A 16177-nucleotide genomic window follows, 5' to 3' on the forward strand; every position below is an offset into this window, starting at 1 on the left:
GAGCGTCTTTTACTTTGATACTCTTTTGCGTGCCGATCCGACCTGTTCTGATGCGAAAGCGGCGCAACGTCCCATCTGAATGAGGATTAAGGCATTAAACCTCACATTGAGCCCTCATGTGCTTTTCACCCGTCCCATCTTGTCCTCTCATTCAGTCGGTCGTATTCGGCTGCTGTCAACATGAGCGTCTCCGGGATCCATCAAGGAACACTCAGGATGTACAGTGAGTCCAAGTATTGATTTGTACATTTTTTGAGTTCATTATGACTCATTCTAGTGACACCTTTGCAGATTCTTATTGATGTTGTGCAAAAATACTGTACACTGCATATTGTATGCTTATATTTCTCTTCTTCCTGTCATCAAGAAAATGAGTCATTTGTGCTTTCAAATACAATGGGCGCTTAAATGTCACTTTTATGTTTTGGTACCATAACGGACACGTTTAGATTACACTGTGTGTTTTAATCAGCCACTTTCTTTTATTTCGTTAAGCACAATATGTTTTTTCCTGTACGTTTGGTGCATAGCCAGATGTTAGGGTGTGATTTTGATGGAAGCATGCTCTTATTTTTATGGTCTGATTGGTGCAGTGAGTTGATCCGCCAAACATCTGACTGCCTCTAATCTGTTGACAGTGTGTTCACGCTGTAATCCAGCCCGCTCCTCATGTTCCCATCATCAATGCCAGCAAGATTTACTGAGCCCAGGCACATATTTTATATTTAATTAAAAAAAAAAATTTTACATCACCATGTCACAAATAGTATAGAGGAGAAATAGTGATGATCTGGTCTTGCACAACCAAACTCAGCAGTTGAAAACAAAGCTATTCTGTTTCATGAATGGTAATCACAGATACATGATGTGGAGAAACTGTGATCAGATTTATTTATTTATTTATTTATTTTTAATAACCTTTCCAAGGTGGATTTCTTTTCAAACAATGGAAGAAGAGGTTCCTGCTCCTGACCGCTGAAGGCAGCCTCCTGGTGTGTCACCATGCTTCAGCACCACCTGACCAGTTGGTCCTCCTGCAAAGTAACTGCGAGGCCATCGTGGAGGGCAAGGAGATCCTCGACCTCCCAAAGCTGCCCGCCGGAGGAAGCCGAGATTGCTGCTTCGCTCTCATTTTGACCCAAAATAAATACTTGCTGCTTTTGACCGACACTCCTGCTGACTGCAGGTCTGATGGCCCCCCCTCTCACTGTAACTTTAATGTTTTTATTAATAATGAAACATCTAAGTAATTGGCACCCTTAAAGAACTGCAATTTTTATTTTGTAAGGCAAACAAACATTTACAAAGAGAACGTAGACGGTGACATTATCCTATCATCACACATATGCTTTCATTCTACTCACTCCCAATTTTGACATCACCATGACTTGAGATGGAAGAAGATAACTAACTCATTTTGTTTTGCAGTCAATGGTTAAATGTGCTGAAAAAGGTGAAACAAGTGAGTCACAATCCTATTTTACCATGTTATTTTATTGAAATAGTGCCAGTGCACAATCTATTTATGTTAAATACATACATTGAGCAGGTCAAGAAACACTCTCATATAACGATACAGAACTAGACTGCTGTACGAAATTTGGAAATTTAAACCTTTTGTTTCTTTTCCCGCAGAGTGTCTCGTCACCTGTCGGTCTTTGCAAGCGACATCAGGTGCCACCTCTCTGCATTGCTCTAAAAGACTTTGTCCCGGAGCAGATCCAGGAGAAAGATCCACCGACTCTGCCAGTCAGCAATGGAGAGGCTCTTTCCCCGGGGCCTCTGAGCAGCTCCCCAAAAGATAAAGGTCAGCTTGACCACTCCTCTCTATAGTGTTGAATTGTATTTATTTTCACTTCACAAGGACTTTAAAGTACATGCCTGTATATATGTTCCCTCTTTTGCAAACAGGCAGAAACTCTCCACGTACAAAGTATTACAAAGGAGGAGCCCACTCGGCGAGCTGCCTGCGTCACGGGACCATCAACAACGCCCAGGCCATGAAGGCCGTGTACCTGCTGATGGGAGGGGCAGCCGCATCTTCTGCTATGGGCTATTTAAGCACCTGCTCGCCCTCCAGCTTGGACGCCAAAGGAGCCGACCTGTCCATCAACTCAGACTTCTCAGATATCGGGGGACCGGCGGGGGTGTACCACACAGACAGCCCCGCTATCACCTCTCCTCATTTCAACAGCTTTGACTTTGAAATGGCAGACGCTGACTTTAATGCTTTTGACTGTGGAGGTTTTATGTTTTGACAAGCTCCTGCTTGCTGTTGAATGATGCTGGCCGAAGGGCGTGACAGAGTAGAAATAAACCAGAAATAAGAGAAAGAATAAAAAGGGACAAATATGTGAAAGGTCCTCTTGAATATAATATCGTATTCCATACTCTGTTACAAAGAATGTTACAGCATCATGTCACGCTGCATGCTACTCACGATAATAATATTTGACGCGGTAACATCAAGTTCTCGCAGCACACAAACAAAGAGGTGCACAATTCTTCCTCACTAGTAAGTGCTGTGAAAGGATTTTTACTTTACCATGCTCACAATGACAACCTGTGCTGTAAAAAAATGAGCTTTGTGCATAACCTTGTGTTATATAATAGTACCATCGGCACTGTCACGAATTTGAAATGGTATTAGTTGGAACTGTCATCTCCCATGCCCATGGATTGCTTACGCTGTTGTTGCCCCGTTGTCATCATCTATTTTGTGTATTCACACCATTTGTACATTAGGTTCAATGAAATCCTATTTGATGTAACTTTTAAATTAAACTGATTAAAGGAAATATGTCACTTGTGTCAGTTGGAAGCAAGACCATACCATACCATACCATACTAGACATCTCTTGTGCAATGCAATAATTATTGCCAGATCCATGCATACTTGCCTTCCAATACAAAGATACTTGTATGAGCTTGTATTGACACTGTCAAGAGGTATTCATTTTGTAGCGATTCAGTTCAGTTCAAGTGCATTTCAACCATCAACAACAATAATACAGACAGTGTCAATCCAAATAGAGCATTATTATGAAGCTTAACAACCTAATGAATACAACTTTCAAAAAAAAATCTTAGAATGAAAAAATAATGTCTCAGTGGCACTTAAATTCATTTACTTGAATATTACTAAATGTTTGTTTGAGTATTTTTTCTCCCTGAAATACTAAAACCCATAATGCGACAAATTTATCTACAAACGAAGAGCGTACGACCGACTCGAGGAGGGGAATAACTCGCTTGCATCATGTCACTACTCTTTGGTGTGGGTGAATCGGAGCTGCACTCGGCTGCCTTCGTTCGGCCGATGTTGCAGAGCCCGGCCCTCCCCTCTACTCCACTCCGGCTCGGAACTTAAACGGACACACACCGCGTTTGCCTGCGCCAGGAATGGATAACGGCTGCCTCCAAACATGGCACTGCGACACTATACTCTCGACTTCAACCTCTCGACTGCAGGTAAGAAGGTCCTGGCCACCGCACTGTGATGGCGGTGGGCTGCATGCTAAGCTAGCTAGCTAGCTTCCATAGACGTTAACCTGCTGCGATGTCACTGCCCTTCAAAATGTTAAATCGATTTTGAATGAAACCCCGTCGACAAAATGCACGTGGCCGTGAAATTTGCAAATGCTAGGCATTGGGTTGTAATGTCTGGTAGAATACTTTAAAAGACATTTTCTTTTTTGTTTCTGCGTCATTTTTGGAGGGTCAGGTTTGTTAAACGCTATCCATGGATTATTTCAGCATTCTATCAATGAATACGATGTCAGCGCCATCTTGCGGTCATGTGGAAGAATGCGCAGTGGTGCCGGAAGTGAGTTGAAATTAGTCATTGTGTGCTAATAATTTTGATGTGAGTGGCGTCTTTTAGATCCGACATAAATAGCAGTTAAACCTAACGATGGCATTGACACATTATTTTTTGGGGGAATAACCCTTTGAGTTTTAACAGCATAATGAATAGCCCAAGTCTTTTTTAAACTACTACTTCATCACAAAAACTATCTGTCATGTTCACTCGAGGCAAATGAATAGATTTTAAGGAATGGAAAGTGTGTGACGTGTGTGTCTGTGTGTGTTTATGCAAGTGTTCACTGCAGGCTAGAGCGTTGGAACAGGATGCCAGCCCGTTTCAAACAGGCAACATTTGTCGCGGGTTTCTGTGACAGAACAGGATGGACCGGTACCCTTGTTGGCTGCAGTTATATTTGCGAATGGAATGGAACTTTTTTTTTTTTCTTGACTGTACCTGAATATTATATGATTGACAGATGATGCAAAAGAGAGACAGGATCTTTTTCAACACTGAACTCTCTTTCTTGTTCCCAGTTGACTCCGCATCAACAGTCCCAGGCCTCCTGTCCATATTCCACGAGCAGGAAATGACAGAGACCGTACACGAGACGGACGGACGCGGATACCTCGCCACCTTTGTCGGAAAGAACGGCAGGTCAATAGTTTCCATTTAGCAAAGCAAATGCCATTTTATTGATTTCTGTCCATTTATTTTCACCTCTTTACTCCACAGGCTTGTTATTCTGCGGGTGCACGCCCATGGATTGCTCACTATTGACCTGCAGTGTTATGAAGGCGATAACATTGCTCAACTAGACAATGTAGGTGCTCTTAAAAACATACACATACAAAAGCAGTATGGCGGATCAGGCCAAGGAAATTATCATATGTCACATGCAGAAAAAAGGCTTTGTTCACTTTATTCAATTTGTATTTCTTCAGCTTTTAAATACACTGGAGAAAAAACTCAAGGTTCTCTTGAATGGCAAGATAACAAGAATTAAAAGGTAAGCCAAATTTGCCGCATCGCCTTGAGGTCGAGTGCCGTATACGTGATGATTCCGCGTCACCCTTAACAGGCTCCCGCCTCTCATCCGAGGAGCCAAAGTGGATCGGTACTGGCCCACCGCCGACGGAAGGCTGGTCGAGTACGACATAGATCGCGTGTTGTACGACGAAGACTCGGAATACCAAAATATTAAAATATTGCACTCGCAGCAGTTTGGCAACATGCTTGTCCTCAACGAAGATGTCAGTAAGTGTCCCTTGTCAGTCAGTCCCCTGATGGAATTGGACATTGTGCGCGTGGTACTGTAGTGTTTTGATCACGACTTTGCCGTGCAGACTTGGCGGAGAGCGACTTGCCCTACACAGAAGCCATCATGGGCAGCGGAAAGGAGGACTATACCGGCAAGGAGGTGCTGATTTTAGGAGGAGGCGACGGAGGCATCCTGGCTCAGGCTGTCAAACAGAAGCCAAAGATGATCACCATGGTGGAGATATCCGCAACTGCTGTTTTTTCACTTTAATCTTTGTTCATTTTTGCTTATTTTGGGACTATTTTTGAATGTTTCCGGTGTGGTTAACATTTGTTCCTTGACAAAGCTCGATTACATTGATCAGAAGGTGATTGACGGGTGTAAAAAGTACATGAGGAAGACGTGTGGCAATGTGCTGGATAACTTGAAGGGGGACTGTTACCAAGTGAGTACTTTTCAAGTGTTGCAGCAAAAACACATTTTCATTTTAATAGTGCACACACATAGCTCTGTTGAACAAATGACTCCACTGTTGCGTCAATATTGATGTCAAAGAAAATTGTCTGTCGTGTCGCCAGATTCTTGTGGAGGACTGCGTGCCTGTGCTCAAGAAGTACGTCCGAGAGGGGAGAACGTTCGACTACATCATTAACGATCTCACCGCGGTTCCGATATCCACACAGCCAGAAGAAGGTTTGCCACTTAGGATGATAAATGTTGCCCGTTCATCCAATGTGGAAAGTGATGTTATCGTTGCAGACTCAACATGGGAGTTCCTTCGTCTCATTTTGGATCTGTCCATCAAAATCCTGCACCCCAAGGGAAAATATTTTACCCAGGTGAACATCACGTTGTTCGTATTGTCTACTGCATCCCGAAAGGCCCACTTGAAATCGCTTTTTATTGTTGTTGCTACCACCCATAATTTGTCTTATTGAGATAATATAAAAATAGTTTAGAGTTTCTGCCATCCTAACCAATCGATTACATAGAGGTTAAATTTTACAACATTTCAGAGCCTATTCATCGCAGCTTGAATCAGTTTTCGGATGTTTTGCTTCACCCAATGCTTTTTGTACATAAATAGATCAAACGCAGCGCCTTAAAAAGTGCTACATTTGGATTTTCCAAGACGCCTTTTTTAATGGGCCTTAAAATGACGGTTGATTCCGCTGTTCAAAGAAAATCTATCTTTGTAAAGTCTTTGTAATTCATGTTTTCCATTTTGGTATTACTGAGATTGGAAGAAGCGGAAGCCAACAGAAGTCTGCTCAGCTGTGCTCGGGGCCACACTGTTCAAAATGTTCTCGTGTGATTGAGACTTATGGAAGTGGCCTTAAAAAGAAGTTACTGGAATTGCATTTCTGTGACAATCCACCGTCTCTGTCAACAGGGCAACAGTGCAAATCAGACAGAGGCTTTGAGTCAGTATGAGGAGCAGCTGGGAAGACTCTCCTGTCCTGTGGACTTTTCCAAAAAAGTGGTTTGCGTGCCCTCTTACATGGAACTGTATCCTTCCACAACAATATGCAAGTGCTTATGAGCGCAAACAAGCGTGTTGTTCGAATCAGATGTCTGCACAATAAGTAGATTCTGCCAACCAAATTGTGATGACTTTACTGTTTGTATTGTTGAGCTCAAAGTAGTTCCTCCTTACCTGCGCATCAGCTGGGTTTTCTACACCGTGTGGAAGAAGTGACCCCGCCCTCCAGCTACTGGACCATGAACAGGCTTTTGTCTCTGCTGTATTGCTTGCTGGATAGTATTCAGAGTGAGCATGAACACTCTTGGTGTCAGAGATGGACTATTACGCAACACCCACAATGAAAAGTCATCTTCAACACACGTGGTGATTGTGGTCACTCACTTTGGGCCCCAAACACTCCAGTGGTCTGCTGACTCTGAACACATCTTGGGGCTTTGTTTTTTTGTTTTTGGTGAGGGTTTTATTTTGCTATGAAGGTATGCGTTAGTGGGTTAATAATAAGTTTACTGCACTCTTCTGAAGTTCTCTTTAGAGGTTTGAACTGTCAGCTGATACACTGATGTTACTGATAGAGAACAATTGCTCTCGTTTGTTGTTGTGTCCCTTTAAGAAGTGAAGAGATCAGCTACTGAATTGCTTTTAAGCTGTTTCTTGTTACAATGATTGTCATTTAATTCTTTTTTTTTTCCCCAGGTTGATTACAATGTCCAAAAAGGGGGGGGGGGGGGTCCATCACTTCCATCTTTGTGCTATTTTATGTTAAGTAGTTCTTTTATTTTCGTCACTATTGGTTTCCTCTGATATAACGGTGTGTGTGACACTGACGCGGACCAGCCACAACAGTAAGACCACTTAGACTTTAAATTAAGTTTGCAATGATGTAGAACTGGACTGCATCATAGTGGAAGATGTTTTGAATCATGTGTATCCATTATGTAACTAAACAACAATCAAAATATCAGGTTTCAGTATTCTACTACAAAGAAACAATTTGTATTGGATCTCAATAGATTATGGAGGTGGCCATAGTGTTGTGGCCAGTCGGTGTATATCTGATATGCGTGAAGGACGGTGAATGTAGCTTGCGCAGCATGTTTACAAGCGACCCTGTGGGACTCGGTGGTATTTATTTATTCCCTCGCTCCCATAAATAAGATTGTTTCACAATGTTGTTTTTTTTTATTTTGATTTATGACCTTTAGAAATAAAGTGGTTTTGGTTGATGGACCATTTTTCTCCCAGAGGATTTTTTCTGTGTGAAATGGAATAAAAGAAGCCCTTTGTATTTTAAAAGCACGTGTAGCTTACAGCTTATATAAATGGTCATTTTTGAAGTTAAAAAAAAAAAAAAAAAATGCCCAAAAGCCATGAGTGGCTGTGGCTCAGGCAGTAGAGCAGGTCGTTCAGTAACTGGAGGGTCAGCGGTTCAAACCCAGCTCTGTCCGAGCCATGTGTTGTTGTTGTTGTTGGGCAAGTAGCCCCTTGGCTAATTCTGGTGCATCCTAAGAAATGTCCATTGATGGCCCCAACAAACAAAATATAACATGTATGTGAAGGCCATTTGCCTTGACACAATAATAAACTAAATCAATAATTAGGGAAGGCCTATGAATAACATGAATGTTACAAACTAGCAAAAAAAGGCTATTTGTAAAAACAATCCAATTATTTATTTATTATTTAAAACAGACACATCTCTAAAGTCCTGCACAACATGAGAAAAACATGGACACAAAAGGACAAAATCATTCAAATTAAGAGTAAATAAATAAGTAAAACCATGACAAAACAAATATTAATAAATTAAGACACAGGGACCACACAACTGGTTAAAAGCCAAGTAATAAAAGTGGGCCGTAAGGCGTGACTTAAAGCAATCCACAGTGGGAGTAGTTCAGTATAAATAATGCAAAGAAGATGAATGCAATGGTTTCTGTGCTACCTATTTCACTAGTTAAGGATAACGTCCACGCTAGGTTCCTCGTCAATGGTGATGATTCTGTCATCCAAGGGATTTCCTGAAACAAAATATCTCTGTCATTACATTACATAACTCTTAACCCTAACACTCTTAACCCCAACCCTAAACCTTGGCTTAACAAATAAATCCATTTCCACTAAGAGGGAGAGACTGTTATATTTGCTGACCTATGCCATGAATCTGCTCTGAGTTACGACTGAGGAAAGACGTCGAGCTGGACGAGGTGTTGGACCGCGACGATGGTCTGGTCACTGAAGCTCTCTTCGTTATCTTCTGGGTTGCTGTGTGACTCCTTTCTGTAAAAGGGGCAAAATCCGGTGATCTTAGCTATTATGAGCTACTTATCACGGAAAATTCAGTGAAAAAAAAATGACCTGAGTTCTCAGCCTGTCTCGTTTTTCCAAAACAAAGGTATGTCTGCCACTGTCTCCTGACCATTTCCTTCGCCGCACAATGGAACACAAATATGTATAAACCTGCAAACGAGGATGCATGTCAGGGTATTGTAAAGATTGAACTAAAACCACAACAAAAAAAAGTGAAATCCATTTCTAATTCAAACACTAGTCTCGTTAACTAAATGGATGAGACTTTGTTTTGAGGCCGAAGAGCCGAGTCTCACCTTGAAAGGCGTTACAGATGGCAAAGAGATACATGAACGGCAGGTTGACGGGCCCCCAGGCGAAAAAGGCAAAGCCCCAGCTGAGGCCCAGCAGGATGGTTAAGCCCGCCACACTGCTAACGTCTTGTCCCGTGGTGCGGTGCTGCGAGTTGTGCGGATTCTGCCGCTTCATCTTTTGTAGTTGGACCAGCACCACCACCAAAACAATGAAGTTGAACAAGAAGATGACGCAGAAGTAGGCCACCACCGCCACGTAGAAGGCGATGTCGTTTTTTAACCAGCAGCTTTTGGGAGACATTAGAAGTGGGTTTTTTTTTCTTTCTTTTTGCCAGTGATGCATTGTGGGATATAACAGACACGTGTAAAAGACTCACAAGTCATCACTTGTGCCGTCAGAAAACCTCCCGTAGGACACCAGTCCGTAGTTGTCCTTGTCGACGGCTATGACAATAATGACCACAATGACGGGTGCTCCCCAGCCTGCCAGCGAGAACCAGAGCATGTAGCGCGGGACGTGCATGTTGAAAACCTTGACGAGAGCCAGGTACAGGTGCACCCCCTCCAGGCCCATCCAGGTGAAGGCCGCCAGCAGGAAGTAGTGGAGGAACCATGCGGTGGAGATGCAGAGGCCCACGGCGTCTGGGTAGAGGGCCAGCCAAGCATCTACCAGGAAGACCAGGTTGAGCAACAGCAGAGCCACGCACAGCTGGATCAGGATTTTGGAGGGGATGTCCTTGCGCAGTTTGCTGCAATGGTTTCCACACAACACTGCTCGACCAGTCGACTTTTTTGACTTGATCCGCACCTGCCGGCCCAATACTCACCCGAAGGCTAAGTAGGTGAGGAGCGTCAAGGACAGGAAAATGGCAGAGAGCCCACAGCCAATATATGTGATGAAGGTCAAAATGGTGGCGTTTACTCGACTGGTTAGAGGCTGCCTGGCGAGGTCCTGGATGTGGAAAGTATGTCCCCCCATGGGACATAAAATTAGGTACTCACTCAATGAAGTGGATGAAGACGCAGCTCAAAGTCCAACTAAAGCTTACCAGCAGGATTGCGAAACTGGTGAGATGGTTGCAGCCGCAAACTGTCACGTCGTCTGTGATGTTGCGGACGGAACAACCGTTTGTGTTCCAGCCACCGGATTGGTCTGCCAAAAAAAAAAAAAACATTTGTACATTTATTTATTCATACAATCCAATTTTTGAAAAGAAAACTTACCATTTAATGTAAAGTCCCAGAAGACGCATGCAGCCACATAATTAGACTGTAATTGAGTGAAGGCAAAATATCAAATTTAACCAGGTCATCTGTTAAGAGTGAGCACTACAAAATAAAAAAACAATAAGACTCACAGGAATGGACTTCAGGTTCCTGAGACTAATCACAATTTCCTCCTTGAGTCCGGTGACTGTTAAGTTTGCCAAACTCGCTCCCAGAATCCCAGAATTAAGTCGTCGTGTTCCTAAAGAGCTGTCCTGCGTGGACAATTCGCAACAGTCAATGTAAACGTCACTTCAATTCATTTAAAAGTTTCCTTGCACTCCTATCAATGTACTTGTGTGTGTGTGACCTGAAATAGGGTGCTTTTCTGATAAAAGTTGAAGTGGACTCTGGAGGCCATCTCCAGCTCCTCCGAGGTGAGGTTCTGTGTGAGTGAGGGAGGCAGCGTGATGGAGCCTTGAGGGATGGACGAGTCGTTCCTCACACTCCTTTGAAACCTGCGATCCTCTCGGACCTTAAATAACATATCTAGTAAATAGGCTTCATATGTACAGCATTTTTTTTTCTGGAATAAAATGTGTTTGATATTTTCAAATTTTGTCTCATAGCTCTTCCAAAATCTAGTACATTACCATACCTGTGCGTTGTTTGGATCAGAAATGGAGAAGAGCACTTGTTGAAAATCATTTCCATCCACTGCTTTGACAGACAGAGCTAAAGCTGGCGACAAGAGAGTCTCCGTTGCTTCTTCAAGCACCAATTTGAGGCCCACTGTATCAACAAGCCCTATAATTCTGATGAAGACAAAATAGAATCAAACAGAATACAAACAGATGTTCAGCCAAGATTGAAGCCCCCTCTCGTGGATACAATGTGTAACTACATAAACAAAATACAACAATGACATTAAACAATGGCATAGCTTTATAAATGATTAAAATAAGCAACCTGGAAGAGGAGCTGGCCAGTGTTTCAGCAGAGGCGTCCAGCAGGTTACTGACGACGTTGATGGTTGTGTTAGCCAGAGCCACGCTGATATTGGGGCCCGACAACAAATCCTCCAACTGGGACACAAGCTGCTCCACCTGACTGGAGTTAAGTCTGGACACATTGGCGGTCAGTTCAAGAAGAGCGTTGGCTTGGCTCTCATTAGATGAGACGGTGGTGACATCCGGGGATGACGGCGTATTACTGGAGACGGTCACATTGGGGCCAACTGTGCTCAACACAATTGGAAAACACTGCTCCTTTAACTGCACCACCATGTTTTTTCCTGGTTGACTTGACCAAAACAAAAAACAGACAAATTTAGATAATGAACATTTGACAAGCTTGATCAAGCGGTTAACAGACCAGTTCTGAGTGGGGAGTAGAAAGGGAGAACCTTCCTCTGTCGGACAAACATCTGCATGGTGATAGGTGGTGTTTGTCCATGTGAACTGAGAATCCAACAAATTGTCACTGAATTTTGGATGGCCACAGATAGCTGGAAGAGTCAAAGAGATTGTTGTGGATTACAGTCTTCGGAATCATGCTGACATCGTGTACGTAGTTCCACACTGCTGACCTGCTCTGGTCGTTCGTCCGTCTAACGTTATATTTTTCTCAGATTGAAACACAGTCGTTACGGTTGCGGACACGATACAGACGGGAACCGCTTCAGACAGGTGTAAAATCACATTGCAACTTTGAGAACTGAAGGACATAAAGATCATATTTAAAAGTCAATCTGTCTTTTGGTAGAGTTGATGTGACGATTTCACGACACTCACTTTTTTCCAGCTGGACCACATTCCACACTGGCATTCTGAGTGAGGAAAAAATAACTTAGTTATTCCCCAAAATATATTAAAAAAAAAATGTATTTATGTAAAATGGCAGCTGGTTATACCTTGTATTCAGAAGCAATTGTGGGAAAAGAACATGACTCACTACCAAAAAAAAAAAAAGTCCAAAGATTATGCGGTACTCAAAGTGAACAACAACAGCAGATTTATTACATTTTGAAAGATTTACTTTATTGTGGGAGAGCAACTCTGGTTCAGCTGTGTCATCTGTTCAAACAAAAAGTTGATAGTCTCAAAAACAACCAAAATAAATGCTTTCTTCGTGTACACAAACTTTTGAAGCTTACCAGTGACAGAACATAGGAACCGTTCATCTCAGGGTCTTGTATTGAAATTTTAAAAGTGTAATATGCATCTGAAAAAAATAAATAAAACAGAACTGAGCTGAAAAGTTTTCAATAATCATCTGCTAGTTAGCTGATAAAATTGAAAACATACCAGTCGCATTGCAGAAAGCTGCGCAGCTGCAGTTTTTATTCTTTTCTGCAAAGGTCAAAGCAGGTTGATGTGACAACGTTATCATTGTCATTAACTTCTTTACTAATCATCGTTTGGATAACGTTTGCTTTTTAATACTGCGTTTTTTTTAGGAATCAGAAGACTTGAAATGTGAACCAACAAACATTTATCGTCAACACATTGGTGCTCACCTGGACCACATGGAGCTGCGCCAAACGCTGAATCATCACTGTCAAATCAAATTGACAAGATTCATGTTTCTCAAATGAATATTATAAACCACGAGGAGAAAAAAGGGAAAATCCTAGGGCTTAAAATGAACATCTTACCATTTGGAATTGTTTGATTTTTTTTCATAAATACAGATATTTTCATCCATGTGATCACTGTTGCAGTTCTCATTTGGGGGACCTAATAAAGAGAACACGCAAAGGTTAGGTTAAAACAGGGGTGTCAAACTCTTTTTTTTTTTTTTGCGGGCCGCATTGTAGTCATAGCTTCTTTCGGAGGGCCATTACGACTGTCAACCCAAATAAATGTATAAGCCCCTCATATTATATACAGTAAAAACTACAAAACAAACTGACAAATAACTCGTTTTCAAATCAGATGAGTAAAAACTGGTTAAATATAAAAAAAAAAAAAAGATATTAAAAGCAAAGACAATTTGCACTTCTAGTAATGACACGAATTTGATGCACAATTTGTCTTTGCGGGCCACATAAAATGATGTGGCGGGCCGTATCTGACCCCCGGGCCTTGAGTTTGACACCTGTGGGTTAAAACACCAACAACGACATATCGTAGCACTTACGCTGACGATTGGCTCTTTTTCCCGTTGCGTGGATTTGGGAGGAATTTTGATTGGCTGCGCAGATTGTTTTCAGGATGCAACACGGCGACACGTTCTGCTTCAGCGCCAGAATCACCGAGCAGTTGGTCTTTCTGATCGAAACAAAGATATTTCATTGGTTTTCTCTTATACTCACTGAACATTTCATTAGGAACACTAATTATGGAATAATCTAAGAAGATCGTAGAATTTTGAATACCACTCTTTGTAACTTAACTCATTCAGTGCCATTGACGGTTATAGACGTCAAAGATATTAACTGGGTCGGCAGTGAATGAGTTAATTTTTCATTTTCTCTCTGGTGTATATTTTTGTGCAACTCAACCACACCTTATTTTGGTCTTCTCTGCACACGAAACTTCAAGTCCCTGTTTGACATCAATCAATGTGACAAATCAATGACATGACGGATAAAATGACGATACATTAGAGAGTGATTTTACATACCTGAAATATGCCACTTGATTTGCTGGAAAAGAATAATAAATATATGATGAGCAAATTTGTTTCTGTTTTCTTGCATGGGAAAGACAAATATCAATGGAAAAAATAAAGAAAAGGATGGCATACCTGCTAAGGACGGCTGTCCGAATAAAACGTGCATTTTTTGAGTTGGGAATTGTTTTTTCCACCTTTATGCCTGCGTTGTTGCTTGCGTTCTTCTTAGCTGCAGCGTTATTGGGAAGTTCTGCAGAATTATTAGCTCCAGTTTTGTTGGGGTTTTGCAACATAATAGTTGTAGTCGTTCCAAACGTTTGAAGTACCGTTGCCGTTTTAGAGTTTTGAAATGTAGTCGTTCCAGTATTTGTGTTTTGAAACGCCAGCGTCGTGTTGTCGCTTGGTAACGTGCTCGCTGTGATTGCAATGTCGCTTTGAGTCCTGTTTGTTGTAGTTGTTGTCCCGACTGAAGCGTTTGCAGATGTCGGTTGCACCAGAGGTGGGAAAGTTGTCGTGTATTCAGTGTGCGAAGACACACAGCTCCCCAAAGTGTTTTGGAACAGCTCCTGGAACTGGGAAGCAAAATGTAAAAAGTCATGTTCACATTTGATTTCTTTGTGAGACATCAGATTCCAAACATACCCAGGATGTGATTTCTGATTCATTCTTTGCGGGCCCCGTCACATCAATAGCGATATCCACTAAGTAGTACACTGCAGTGAAAGAAGACAAATTTGTATTTTTTTTTTTTTAATTCAGATCATTTGTTTTTACAGAAAGTTTGTTACCTGAAGTCTGAGCGCTTGTCACATGAGGTAGTGATGTGGAGGTCTCATTACAGGAAGAAAGACCTAATGAGGAAACACAAATTTATTATTTGTCAAGCATTAAATGTGACTTCAATTTCGGAGGTTTCACCAAAACATATTTGTTATTCTCATTCCTATCGTCTAATTTCCCACGTTTGTACGACGTGACAGTATTCTGACTGGAAAAACGGGATTCCTAAGAAATATTAGAACGGAATGTTTGAATGTGTGTATAACATGACAAGTGATGGATGACGTCCATTCAGGTATGTGGCCCGTTGCTTAAAAATAGAATTGCAGGACTACAAAGGAGCATTCGGCCATGATACATTACAATGAGAACACAATATACATGTTATGTCTGGAATATTATATTTTGGTTTTGTTACATCATCGTGTATTCATCAGTGTGGCTCTAAAAGACATTTTTATCATTTTGACTAAACTTGTTCTTCAACATGGAGATCTTTATTTTAGGTAATAGTATTTTTACCTGTGAATAGAAGGAGCAGGTGGACGACTTTTGTCAAATGTGAACTTGGCTTTTTCACTCTGAAACAAATACAATATTACATACATAAAAACAATTTGAATATGCTGCTCAACATCCAAGAACACATGCAATAGAGAATTGTCATCATTCTATTAGAGTTAATGAAAATTTGGAGAACCGGCACACTTGACCAGCGACTCATTTTGTTAGACTATGACCGCCTCAAATTCAGCTAAAATATCTCCGTGCAATTTCTTGAAGTGTAAGAGAAATGTTTGACTGAAAAATTGGAGATATAAGCGTGAGTCTTTAGAAAATAAAGCATATTACCTGATGAAGTTTATATCTTCATTTATCCAAAAAGATCCTGTGGAAGATTTCATAATGTTATCCACTTTACGAAGATCATAGCTCCCTCAAGGACATATCTGAAAAAAAATTCCCAAGTCACTTTATTGTAATGCCAAGGGCTTTTGTTGTTAGCAGGTTCACGTCCAATCTGTAACACTGGCTGTCAGTGACACGCCCCCGCCGACAATTGACTTCACAAACGTGGCAGCAACACTAATGTGTTTTTATTCCACACCCAGGAAAAGAAAGTTAAATTGACTTGAGGTGTAAGATAATAATAATAAAAACATCACTTTATGTCACATTTTTCTCTATTGTTTGGATTTCAGTATTGTTTGAGTTTCAGGGCGTGTCCTTGCTGAGTAGCCCTGCCAGTATATTTTCAAAGGAAGATGTGACACATGCTCGTTTCCAGGGCAACAAAACATAAATAAAACAGAGGCATGAGACGTCTTGCGTCATAAGAGTAGTTTGTGCGCCTGTTTTTCATGACTGTCAACAGGAAACAACATCTTTGCTTCTATCTACCTTGAGTAACATATTAAAAA

The 16177-nt window shown here is 41.5% G+C and overlaps 3 protein-coding genes across 3 annotated transcripts; 2 read left to right on the plus strand and 1 right to left on the minus strand.

Moving 5' to 3' along the window:
• The first annotated feature begins 216 nt into the window (after positions 1–216).
• Positions 217–2788, plus strand: LOC147043504 (uncharacterized). The gene is made up of 5 exons (XM_085936623.1): positions 217–223; positions 928–1186; positions 1429–1462; positions 1636–1807; positions 1912–2788. Exons 1-5 carry the CDS (start codon positions 217–219, stop codon positions 2256–2258), a joined length of 819 nt encoding a protein of 272 aa, XP_085792749.1. The 3' UTR covers positions 2259–2788.
• A 488-nt stretch (positions 2789–3276) lies between these two features.
• On the plus strand, positions 3277–7780 carry sms (spermine synthase). The gene is made up of 11 exons (XM_085936107.1): positions 3277–3471; positions 4342–4462; positions 4541–4628; positions 4750–4814; positions 4887–5062; positions 5152–5306; positions 5422–5511; positions 5645–5759; positions 5826–5905; positions 6460–6575; positions 6735–7780. The coding sequence occupies exons 1-11, from the start codon at positions 3426–3428 to the stop codon at positions 6763–6765; spliced, it is 1083 nt and encodes a 360-aa protein (XP_085792233.1). The 5' UTR covers positions 3277–3425; the 3' UTR covers positions 6766–7780.
• Positions 7781–8028: 248 nt separating this feature from the next.
• LOC147043506 (adhesion G protein-coupled receptor G6) lies at positions 8029–15762 on the minus strand. The gene is made up of 29 exons (XM_085936106.1): positions 15609–15762; positions 15279–15337; positions 14765–14827; positions 14619–14689; positions 14109–14548; positions 13986–14007; positions 13869–13906; positions 13500–13630; positions 13015–13096; positions 12877–12914; positions 12665–12709; positions 12514–12581; positions 12396–12433; positions 12271–12310; positions 12152–12186; positions 11947–12074; positions 11733–11865; positions 11328–11660; positions 11017–11173; positions 10729–10893; positions 10511–10633; positions 10377–10422; positions 10202–10305; positions 9980–10104; positions 9530–9901; positions 9156–9439; positions 8908–9009; positions 8701–8829; positions 8029–8570 (listed from the first exon to the last, which is right to left on the minus strand). The coding sequence occupies exons 1-29, from the start codon at positions 15659–15661 to the stop codon at positions 8503–8505; spliced, it is 3492 nt and encodes a 1163-aa protein (XP_085792232.1). The 5' UTR covers positions 15662–15762; the 3' UTR covers positions 8029–8502.
• Positions 15763–16177: the final 415 nt, after the last annotated feature.

This window comes from Syngnathus leptorhynchus, chromosome 17 (genome assembly GCF_054491065.1).
Source record: "Syngnathus leptorhynchus isolate UIUO chromosome 17, UIUO_Slep, whole genome shotgun sequence".
In the NCBI taxonomy this organism is placed as follows: Eukaryota; Metazoa; Chordata; class Actinopteri; order Syngnathiformes; family Syngnathidae; genus Syngnathus; species Syngnathus leptorhynchus.

Excerpts from the sequence above, each read along its gene's own strand:
- LOC147043506 (XM_085936106.1), bottom strand. The coding sequence starts at position 15,661 with ATGAAATCTTCCACAGGATCTTTTTGGATAAATGAAGATATAAACTTC. Across the intron at positions 12,075-12,151 it reads TGTGGTCCAGCTGGAAAAAA|TTCTCAAAGTTGCAATGTGA; the intron begins GTGAGTGTCGTG and ends TATGTCCTTCAG. Across the intron at positions 10,105-10,201 it reads CCAGTTTCGCAATCCTGCTG|GACCTCGCCAGGCAGCCTCT; the intron begins GTAAGCTTTAGT and ends TTCCACATCCAG.
- sms (XM_085936107.1), top strand. The coding sequence starts at position 3,426 with ATGGCACTGCGACACTATACTCTCGACTTCAACCTCTCGACTGCAG. Across the intron at positions 5,760-5,825 it reads ATCCACACAGCCAGAAGAAG|ACTCAACATGGGAGTTCCTT; the intron begins GTTTGCCACTTA and ends TTATCGTTGCAG. Across the intron at positions 5,906-6,459 it reads AGGGAAAATATTTTACCCAG|GGCAACAGTGCAAATCAGAC; the intron begins GTGAACATCACG and ends CTCTGTCAACAG.
- LOC147043504 (XM_085936623.1), top strand. Across the intron at positions 1,463-1,635 it reads TGCTGAAAAAGGTGAAACAA|AGTGTCTCGTCACCTGTCGG; the intron begins GTGAGTCACAAT and ends CTTTTCCCGCAG. Across the intron at positions 1,808-1,911 it reads CAGCTCCCCAAAAGATAAAG|GCAGAAACTCTCCACGTACA; the intron begins GTCAGCTTGACC and ends TTTTGCAAACAG.